This window comes from Atta colombica, unplaced genomic scaffold (genome assembly GCF_001594045.1).
Source record: "Atta colombica isolate Treedump-2 unplaced genomic scaffold, Acol1.0 scaffold55, whole genome shotgun sequence".
NCBI lineage: Eukaryota > Metazoa > Arthropoda > Insecta > Hymenoptera > Formicidae > Atta > Atta colombica.
Window position 1 is genome coordinate 504446 of NW_017259545.1, and position 11973 is coordinate 516418.

General features: G+C 30.1%; 1 protein-coding gene across 1 annotated transcript in view; it reads right to left on the reverse strand.

Moving 5' to 3' along the window:
• Positions 1–1119: 1119 nt before the first annotated feature.
• The window catches only part of LOC108691936 (echinoderm microtubule-associated protein-like CG42247), a 19362-nt gene continuing 8508 nt past the window's right edge, over positions 1120–11973 (reverse strand). Inside the window, exons 4-16 of the mRNA XM_018199904.1 lie at positions 8381–8617; positions 7736–7852; positions 5669–5906; positions 5077–5372; positions 4567–4731; positions 4224–4319; positions 4004–4141; positions 3593–3853; positions 3037–3294; positions 2466–2628; positions 1988–2170; positions 1590–1685; positions 1120–1388 (exon numbers count right to left, since the gene is read on the reverse strand). Of these exons, the coding sequence (XP_018055393.1) occupies positions 1120–1388; positions 1590–1685; positions 1988–2170; positions 2466–2628; positions 3037–3294; positions 3593–3853; positions 4004–4141; positions 4224–4319; positions 4567–4731; positions 5077–5372; positions 5669–5906; positions 7736–7852; positions 8381–8617 (2517 nt within the window). The remainder of the gene's footprint in view (positions 1389–1589; positions 1686–1987; positions 2171–2465; positions 2629–3036; positions 3295–3592; positions 3854–4003; positions 4142–4223; positions 4320–4566; positions 4732–5076; positions 5373–5668; positions 5907–7735; positions 7853–8380; positions 8618–11973) is intronic.

The window sequence follows — 11973 nt, forward strand, 5'->3', positions numbered from 1 at the left end:
CTAAGAGCACAATCTTATATAACGCATAAAAATCAATTAAAGTCCTTCATTTCCTTCCTTTTCATGAAATAAAAAACTTTGATTGATTTATTTTCTTACGCATTATGTACAAAGGTCTGTGCTCTGGTTTCGGTTCTGCTATATTTTATTGACGTCAAACATTTCCTGCAAGGCTTCCCAGCTATTTGTATCGACTCACGGATATCTCAGTATTTATTGGCTTATCTGACACTAATAACTTGGTTTATATATAATGCTACATTTTTTGATGTAAGCATAACATGGGGATGAATTTAAGATCGAAAGTAATTAAAATTTTTTAAATGTATATATCTTGTTTTTGAGTTACAGCTCTTTTTTAGCGATTTAACAGATGTAAAAAATGAAGATATTATAGTCCTGTCGTTTTATTATTTTCAACAATTATAATGTTTTATACTTTATCTATATATTGCGCGGTTGTAACGAAATAAAATAATTTGATTTAATAAAATAATTTGAGATTAATAAAATTAATAACAATAATTAATAACAGAAATTAATAACAAAAAAGATTAATAACAGAAAAAATTAATAATAGTAAAAGTAATGAGAAAATTTTTTAAATCAGCAAAGTTTTAAATTATCCTATATAAGAATTACCGAATCGTAAAAGTAATCGATTACAAAAACAAGATTCTTACACTTGTATGATATAATTTTATTATTGTCTTTCAGTGTTAAATCCATCTTTAAAGTTCTGTTCGTATAAAATAAAATATCTTATATGTTGAAACAACAAAATTTAGAATCAGGCGAATTGAATAGATCATATCATAATGGAACTATAAACTCTTGTGTTAAAAATATATAATCAATATCTAAAACGCTCAAGTAAGTTAGTATCGAATTGGATTTTCTAATTGAAATTGAAGAAAAAAACGATTTGTGATCATTTTCTTCGCGTATTTACACTTTTTATGTTATTTAATGGGTATTTTTTATATGTTGAATTCACCAAAAGACTCTCAAAGAAGCTCATCTCTCTCGTCGCTTAAAATCTACTAAAAGGCGCCAGCGCCCGTATTTGTCGCTACGATATATATGAACAATAAGTAAGGTTCTAATGACTATATATATTTATTCGTCGACCAATTCCCAAAGCATCAAGGCAGCATCAGTACCGCCAACAGTGACGACGTTCTGGTCATTGTAAAGGAATCTGGCACAGGCCACCAACGAACTATATACCTTTTCCTCGACATATTCAGCTTTGGCGGTGGTACATGGGTATCTGAAGAGTCGAAGATACCCTTCAGCATCGCCGCTTATTAGCATATCGTGTGCTGCTGATCTACTAGAGGTAGTGACAACTGTGGTCAACGGATAATAACGGTTGTTCCATTGCCCTGCAAATATAAGCGTAAAAATTTTGTTCAATCATTGTTTGCTAAATATATTTTAAGAACAACTTTAGATTTTCATCCATCTCTCAAGAGTATTTCACATTTTCCTTCTATGTTTTTTCTATGCTTAAACCCCGTTCCTCTATTAATGCTACTCGTATGTCTAATTTCTCTTATATCTATAAAGAATAACAAAGAACTAACCAGAAGTCATATAACCAACAGTACAGTTGTGGGTATACCACTTGACATCTTTCATAACCAATGGGCTCTTTTCTGATGATAGTACCTTGACATCCCCTGCAAGCAAAGTTTGCATTTGAATATACGTAGATTGTGTCCAATCTTTTTCACAAAGTTTTTTTATTCTGACTAATCTATCATTATCAATTGGGAATGTTTATTAATTTTTTATATCTATTAAATTAATTAATACACGTAATATTTGTTCACGTAATATAATAGTTTATAATTATTAAAAGTTAATAAAAATTGAAAACTCTATGGCTTAATAAAAATAATAAAGCAGAATTAGAGTTCGCAGGAATCAGCAGTTAAAAAAAAAGTATGATATTCAAGAATGTGTAACAGATAAAACTAACAGAACAAGAGATCATAATCTTGAGTGACGGTTTGAAGAAAGCGACTGTCAGAACTCCAATCAAGCTGCATTAATGGCTGCGTGCCGCGAATCTTGTTGCTCTTCTTATATGAAAATCCATCTCTAGATACTCTAAAAAGATATACGCTGCCGTTTTGAGAACCCATGGCCACGATTTCTCCAGCTGCTCAGGCAGACGAAAAAATATTGAAACTACATATATATATATATATATTTTCACATAGCATAGAATAATTCGCCTTACACGCGATTTTATATCTTAAAAGAATTAGAAAAAAGTAAATAAAAATTATGATTCAGACAGTAAACTAATTTTATAAACGCTTAAAAAGATATTGAAAACAAAAGTGGAAATTGTTCGATTAGAATATTATTTTTTTATATTTTTGTAAATTAAATTTCTACTAATTTGAATTTGTATAGCATTCAATATGTTTCGAAATAAACTTGTGTCGTACTAGGATTGTATCCGATGCAAGATAGGGGCGATCCACACACTCTCAGAGTCGCCACGGCTGCACCGGTATCAGCCGCAAGCACCAAAAGATGACCTTCCGATGATCCGGCCGCTAATGCCACGCCAAATGGATGAAAGGCTATGCATATACACTCGAAACCCACCTAAAATTCATAATATATGCTTACGCTTATATAAAGAGTATCGAATTTTTCTTTTTTGTTTTTTTTATTTTAAAAAATCGAAAATAAATAAAGAATAACACAATTAAGCAAGAAATCGGATCTAAAAAAAAGAACATGCCAGAAAATCAGAATGGAATTGTGCATTAAATAGATATTTGATTATTTATTTTATTCTTATCAACTTTTTGTGTGTGTATAGATATTATTTATAATAAACTTAGTGATTATTTTGAATACGAAATATCACGTGCAGCTCTTATAATTATTCCGTTGCCGTGATAATTGTTCTCGTACATATTTCAAGTTACTATATGACACATTATTTGTGATAAATGGTGGAAGAAGACTTCTTCTATCATGAGACTAATATTTTCATGCGAAATTTACCTGCGTGGTCCATAGTAGCTTATGCCTTCGCCAGAGAGCAATATTCTTGTCATGTCCCGCAGTGGCAAAGACTTCGTCATCAGGATGAACTGCCAAACCCCACAATTGTCTGCCGTGGCCGAATACGACTTGGTTGAACCTTCTTTGTAGAGAACCTTCAAGAATATTGTTGCGCGTGGTTCCCACATAAATGTTTCCGTCGTTCCGACCGGGACGTTGCGGATATATACTGCGGACTCCACCTACCGATTCTGGCAGCTATGTAATGTAAAATTAACTCCTTTATAATAAAGATCACCGGATTATTTGTTCTAAATTATTGACATAATAATAAGTTTTAAACAAAAAACTTAAATAAATAAATCAATTTATTTATTAAATAAATAATTAATCGGAATTAGAATTAAAATATTATTTTGCTTAAACCGCTTCCAGGGAAAGGAAGAAATTAATAAAAGCAAAGTATATATAGAAAATAAAAATTATCCGATAGGCGGTTCCAAATAGCATGCCTAAAAAGTGTGTTATACGATTAAAATTTTTTAAAATGTTCAACCTTTGTGTCGGTGATACGTTTATAATTCTGCAATGAATCCCAAGCAGCTATTTTCCTATCCTTTTCGCCGCCAGAGAGGAGTGTGCCTTCCGATAACATGACGAGGGAACTAATACCCTTGTTGTGAGCTTCGAATTCCATTCGTACAAAATATGCTCCGTCCGCGTCTACCGAGTATACCGTGATAAAACCATCACTGTCCGCCGTGACGACGTCGCCATCCTGTTCGAACTGGATGCTCGTCACGTGTGTACGGGACGGCTAAAAATATATCAAGTCACTTTTCTAGTAAAAATTAAATTTTTTTTTAGATTATATTATTTTTATTAGATTGCAATAAAAATGATACGTACGATGCAAAATGTTAAAACTACTAACACATAAGAATTATATATTTAATATTATGCTTACCGGCTTAATGATATCAGTTCGCTCGAAGAAACCATCTTTTCGCCGATTCCAAAATGTTAAATGGCCGCGCCCATGCGTTATTAAGAGATTATCATCCAGTGGATGAAATGCTGCACCCGTGAGATCTTCTTGCATAGTCTATAATAAATATAATATGTATGTAATATAATTTTCGAATAAGTAGAAATTAATTTAAAGAATCAGAAGGAAGAAGACATACCGCTACTTTGCCTAACAAGTGACCCCATTGCCATTGCCACACCGAAAGTATAGCTTCTCTTCCAGAATCCACGGCAAGTACGTAACTACCGCCATTCTATAATATCAAGTGATTATAGATATTGTACTTACATAATTTCTTATATTTATGATTAAATTTATGATCTATTTTTTAATATTATTATTTGTCAATAACTAAATGTATTTGAATTGTATATACAATTGTATATACATTGTATATACAATATTCGCAATTTGTTCTTTTTTTTCAATTGTTTTAGTAAACTAAATAAACCAAATAAATATTTGAATAAAAATTACTTGTAACCAAATTAGATAGTTACCAGTTGTGAAAATGCCAATGCTGAGACGCCCATTTGAAATTCGGTCATGCCAAACACGTATAGAGTGAGAAGAGTTTCCGTTGACCAGATACGAACATGCGGCTGCGCTTTCCTATGCCTGCCTGCCTTTTGACCAGACGCGACAAGTTCCCTGCTAGGATGAACCTGAAATGGAAGTATATATTTTTCTTTAATTTGCTATTCAAAAAAATTATATTATTATATTGAGTGTTTGGTTTTAATGGTAATGAATAATACTATTACTAATAATAATTAATTATTAATAAGAAGAGAAGAATTCAATCTTATGAAAAAAAATAACAAAAATACGTGTCTCGACAAACACGATTAAACTACATTGATTCAACTTTCATCATGCAAAGACTTTCGTCACATTTATAACGTTGAAAGATAACGTTCTTAAATTAACACAAAGATGCAATATTTTTGAGAACCCAATTCTCTTATTTCGTTTTTATTTGCTTATTGTGGAATGAAAATATTATCTACCTCCATACACATAATATCTTCTGTGTGTCCAATATAGTGTCGTTGTGCATTCTCTTCTCGATCGAAAAGTATTGCCACAGCTGCGACGTAATATAATAATTCGCCACTGGGTAAAACCCAAAGATTTTTGCGAGTGTCAGTTCCTCGATAACCGTAGACCCATTCCAGTTGCAGCTTCTTCTCAGGCGGGGAATTATCAACTGGAGGCAGATGCGAAGGAGGATAAAATGATCGTCTAAGACCTCTAATCGTCACTCTGGCCGGTTCTTCACGTAGCACTTCTACGACGCTGTAATCTGCTAATGATATAGCATGTTAATTCTTAAACTTAGTTAGAATATGCCCTTTATAAAGAAAAAAAAAAAGAAATATAAGAACATCAAAAGTATTAAAATATCGAGCAAATCTTGCAATATTTTTCTCTCTCTCAAGTAAATTTTGCAATATTACTTATTTACAATACTTTATTATTTTCTGATTGATCGTATTCGAAAAATAATTTTTTATTCAACAAATTTTTCAAAAACTTAATTTGAGTACATACAATTTTAAGACTAATAATAAGATTAAACTAATCAAGATTAATCATTACTTTTACCGTTTACTCGAACAACTTCAGAATCAGGAGCATACAAAGCTCGAGGTCTGCTCTTGCTACGAGCCCTTCTTTGACGGCTAACTTCTTCTACAACAGTGGATGGTCCACGTGATCTTGATCTTCGAACCGGGGATGTTGTGACACCACCAGCCATAACAAGAGCCGACCCGGTACCCAAATAAAATGTATCCACATCAGCAAATTCGTTTCTCAATTGCGAGAAACTTCTCACCTAGTGACATATTGTATAAGAGTATAAAGCAACTTCATTTGCTGAATATTTTATGATATTATATTTACTATAATAAATTATGAAAAACATGATTTACGAATATTTGATATATATTACATTTATTCTTTTCATCACAGATTAGTTTTGTATAAAGTGACGAATTCTGAAAGTTTTATCTTTATGCTCTAGACTACGTGTGTTCTTATAAAATAAATATTTTTTTGATGATTGCCTACTATGTATTAAAATGGCAAATCTATTATGAATCAATGAATTATGTTTTATTTCTTTGCAAGGCATCTTATATTTATGATAAATATCAATGAATAAGTTCTTGCGATTAAACATTTTAATATATTTGATATACTAAAGCTTAAATATTATTATAAGAAATTAATAATACATGCAAATATTACAATTCAAATATAAGATCAAAAAACAAAGAGAGAGAAAGAGAGAGAGAGAGAGAGAGAAAGACAAAGAAAAACAAAAGAGAAAGATAGAGAAAAAGAAGAGGGGTCGATGACGCATTATTTGACGAAGAAAATTGGCCCATTTGAAATTCATGTACGATCGTGACCTGAAAAGATGAATCTCTGACCTTTTTACACACACGTGGGGGTACGTTCCACTTATATGACGACCACCTCCTGTGACTTGTAAGAACTATATAACCGTGTAATTTATTAAAATGTCAAAAATTCGTAGTGTTCAATATTAATTTTCCTTTTTTGACATTTGTCGTAAGTTCTTGGACAATGCATTTCAATACTAATGTATAATATAAATCTGTGTCATATAGAATATCGCATACAATAGCTTTTAAAGCACGAGAACATCGATGATGTCGAAAGACTTCAAGTAAAGTAAAACATTATGATTATCACGTACTGTATTTTGATTATACAATCCCGGACTTTACAAGACTTTACTTACATTTTTTGTTTTAATTACAAACGCAGATTATTCTGACAATGTGCAGACGAAGAACAATTTAAATGAGATTATATTAAATAGATAAATTTATCATATTCAAAATCGCAAACTAAAATTATTATCTTCTTAAATAAAATTTATCTTATAAATAGTTAATAGATTTTGATATAAAAAAAAAACTGATTTAAAGATTATATGTTTATCGCTTTTCGAATTTTTCAAAAACAGCCTGGAAAATTGCAAAAATTAAAGCGTACTTTTGTAAAAAAAAAATATTACTCTAATGTAATATGTAATTAATTTTTTATCGGAAGACTTTCCGATAAAAATGTAAAGATCAAATATATAACAAAATACTTCGTTTTTATTTCACGTATACTGTATAAAATTATAATTTTTGAAAGTAATAACAACAAAGAATTTTTTCAGAGGTGACTTATGGAACATACAAATAACAACCTCATTTCGTAAAATCTCAAACGTGGGCCGACCCCGTTATCGTCATGCTTCGAGTTTTACTCCCGTCTTGCTTCTCCCCGTAGTCCGGCATGCATATTTATGGATTAACGTCGCACCCAAGTCGATTTTACAAGTACAATGCTGATACCTCAGATTTACATACTCCTTTTTTCTTTTTTACACTTTCAAATCACGCACTGACATTTTCTAGATTCTTTCCAAATACCAAGCCTTAAAATGGCATTAATTTTGTATATAAATATGAGAATTTAATAGATTTGTAAATTAAGTTTATTCAATAAAATTTGATAAACATTGATTTTTTTATGGTAGAAGAGAATAAATTTTTAATTCAGTAAAAGAATATATAATTTTATCAAGTTTTAAGTATTCTTTAATTTTAATCTATACAATAATAAATTTGCATAACTAACCTCTTGTCCTGAAACGGTAAACATCCTCTTAGCTCCGTTCATCTTCAATACTTGTCCAAGATCTTCTAAAACTTCCTCGAAAGGTTGCGATGTACGAAGATTTAGTAGAACTCGGCACTGACGAAAAAATAATTACATTAAGGTTTGTATATCCTTAAAAATTACATCGATAAATGTAACAACAAAGAAAATTTTGATTATTTAAGATAAGTAAAATAAATAAAAAAGATAAATAAAAAAGATAAAAAACAGATGTTACAAATAGTTCCAATATCTTCCTTATAAAAAATATTTTTTTAAAGAAATTAATTTTATGTAGACAAAAATTGAATTTAAAAAGAATTTAAAAGCGCAAGTAAAAATTAAATAAATAGAAAAATTAGAAAAATTATATTATATAATTAAAGAACATAAATTAATATTAACAAATACATAAAGCAAAATAAATCATTTAAATGACAAAAATTCTATCATACAACAAATACGTTATTTATTTATATGTATATATTATTGAGAAAAGAAAAAAAATTCTTTCTTTTTTTTTTTAAACAGCGAAGACTTAATAAGAGTTAAGAGAAGAATTAATGCGTAGATTAATATATAGATTTTGGCCGCATGTAAACAATTAACAAGTCTCAATCCTACCTGAACAGTATGATCATGGTTGTTAACAATACGAATGACACGGCCCGAAGATGGCTTTCCGCCACCAGGGGGTGGCGCTTCTTCAGTGATGGAAGCTTTCCGGCTAAGACTTGGTACCGCTGGCGGTCTACTTTGCCACCCTCCAACCCCACTTACGGTTCCAGTGGTACTCCTACTACTTCCACCGCCTGCTGGACTAGTGTACCAGGTGTTGTTCTTCTTCCCGTAGCTGGCCGGCTGACATGGAAAATTTAAAATTATAGTTTTCGCAATAAATTCTTCATAATTTTAAGATGCTTCCCAGACGACATAAATTTAAAATAACATAACATCAATGTGTTGTAATTTTCGTACTCAACGATATAAATGTAACATAATACGATGTTAAATAATAGTTACATTGTTGAATGCGAAATTATAAACTTAATATTACTTTGAATTTATATCAACTGAAAAGCATTTTAAAATTGTGAAGAATTACAATACATGTTAAAATTATTAGATACTAGAAAATTATTAAAATTTTCCAAATATATTTTAATTTCATTCTGAAAATTATAACAATATACATTATACAATATGTACAGTAATAACATTATTATTTATTTTACTGTCAATTATTTTTTTAAAGATATTTTATATTACATAATATATTGAAATAAATTACATGGCAAAATTAATTTTCTTGTGTATTCGTGATATCATCAATTTTAAATTCTTGAAAAAGAAAAAGAAAATATTTTGTTTTTTTCTTTCTTATGTAATTATTCCATATTATTTGAATATGTTCAAATCAAAATTCGAAGTTTCTTTTGAAATACTTTTGAAATATGGATTTAGTAAATCCAATAAATGTCGCATAAACATTCAAAGAACCTGCATCATGTCGGCCGGCAGCGATATCACTTCAAAGGAATCGCTCATTAACACGACAAAACTGTCTGACCAGCAATTTAAATCTCGACTATAATATTCAGTCTCCGAATCACTGCAGTAGTCCTCTATTTCTTGTCTAGCAAAATTCGGCTCCGAATCGTCCGATTGGGACGAAGACAAACTTGCAGACTCAATTGTGGATCTCAATTGACTTCTTGCAACCTTTGAAGATTCACTTCACTTTTGCTACATTCAATATCGAATGCATATACAAATTCACATAATCCATAAAATTAGGATTTCATAATTTATTTTATATCTTTAAAGAATATCTTCAATTAAATCTATTATAATGTTAACGATAACTTCACAAGCATAAAAAATAAATTCCTGTTATGGAAGGAACTGAACAAAGAGACACTGAACAAATACGTAAAAAATGTTTTATAGGCAGATGAAGAAGAGATCGAACGAGTGGAAGATTGATTACAATCGCAACTTTAAATGATTCAAAAAACTTTCATCACTGCTCATATTACGTTCTTGAAAATTCTCAATTTTTAATCATAATACACTCAATCTCAATTCTTAACACTCTTTCATAGTTATAAAAAACGAATAATGACGTTTCCTCATCGAGAATCGAGAATATTGGAAGAAATTGGAGAAGCTGTAAAAAAAATAATGAACGATCGCGATTCTTTATTACAATCTATTGAAAAGAGAGAATCACATCAATTTTAACATCAAATTCACCAATCGACAGTAACAGTTTTAATAAGATTTGGCGTAAAAGTCTGTTACAATTATCTTTTCGTCAATCTTGAATTGCGTGACACATTTGCTATCTCTCTTTCGAATATGGACGGAACACGTTGGTACAACCGCGACTGTGTTCAATGGACGACTACTGGGGCAAGTAAGAGGTGGGATAGTTGTATTGAAGAACTAGGGTGCTGCAACATCCCCTACTTCTCTACCTTACGTTACCATACCTTATGAAGGGCTGCCGTCGCTCAAGGACGACCATCCCCGAACCCTTCACCTCCTCTTCTACCCCTCTTCTTAATCCTCCGCGTAGCAATATTAATTCAATTCAGTATGTTGATACTAGAAATTAAGGGAATGCAACACCCTTTTTACGGTTATTCATCACTTTTAATGAACATATTGAGCGTGCCTTGCTGTCGTTTACAGCAATTGAATAACATTGTGCAATTCATATTCGATTGTAATATTTGTAATATGCGAAGTAGTTTTAAATCACTGAATATTCCGTATTGTCAAAATTTTTTAACTACATCTTTGCAAATATATTTTAAACCAATTAGATCATTTCCCTTCTTTTCCTTAATTTTTATCAAAATGACACAATAAAAATTATGAATTTTAACTCAAATTTATGATTTTATTATACATATATATATATATAAAATACATATACATTTATATATATAATTTGAGCTAAGATTGTTTATAATCTTTATTATGTTTTTATTATTATCCATTTTTTTTATTCAATACAATAAAAATCAAAAAAAAAGAAGAGAAATTATATTCAGTTAATTAAAAAAAAATATTTATAAAAATTTAATTAAAAATGTTTGACAATGGAATATTCAATGCATTTTAAAGAACGCACTTGATTGTACATTATAAGTAAATAAGAATTGCATAATGTTATTCAATTGATGCAAGCAATAGCAAGACACACTCAGTATGTTCATTAAAAATGATGAATAAAAGAAAGTTGCAATTCCCTTAATTTCCAGTATCAGAATTGAATTAGCATGCATATATAATATATACAATATATAATATATACAATTGTGAGAGTGTGCGCGTACATACAATTTTTACAAACTAAAATTATTAAAATTTATCATTTTATATGTTCAATAAGTTCAATATATCGGGGAGATAACTGATAATCACATGTAATCACATGTGTTTCGACTAATCTTAACAAACGATAGGAATCGTTTTGCCTCTTGTTAGCTCGGATGATAGAAATTCTATTGGGCTTAATGCTTGTTTCGATAAAAGGCGATAAAAGCATCCACGGAAATTAAGAACGCCCACACCTTCCTGATAAATCTCATGAAAAAAAACTTGATTTCTCAGGAAATTCAGCCTATATATTAAAGCACTTAACTTGATTAGCTACATAAGACTAATATTAAAAGTAGATCTCGAGAACAAAAAAGAGCTAACGAGACTAATAATCCAATAAGCTGAATTATGACTTCAAAACACGCGTACTATCCTACTAACGAAAGATCAGTCATTTATATGAGACACTTTTTATATCGTAATTCTTTTAATATTAAAAATTATAATATGCAGTAAAGAATATAACGTTCCCTCTTTCTTAAGTATATTTGGAATATTATCGATTAATATAAATGATTAATATAAATTAATATAAATGAAATTGAATAATTATCTACAGTACATATGTATATGGATCCCTGTGCACGCACGCTGGAACAATAGTAGAATCTCGACAAATTTATGTACAATAAAATGCAATCTTAATTGAATTATGGAATGATCGACCATTGACATACTTATGTCTACAAAGAATTTGATGCTATATTATTGAGATGTAGATAGATCGATCTTTGACAAGCTTTTAAAAATTCGAGTTTAAAAATTCGAATTTTGATCAAAATTATGCGGATTAAAATGTCTATTGTTTTTCAAGAAATATATAT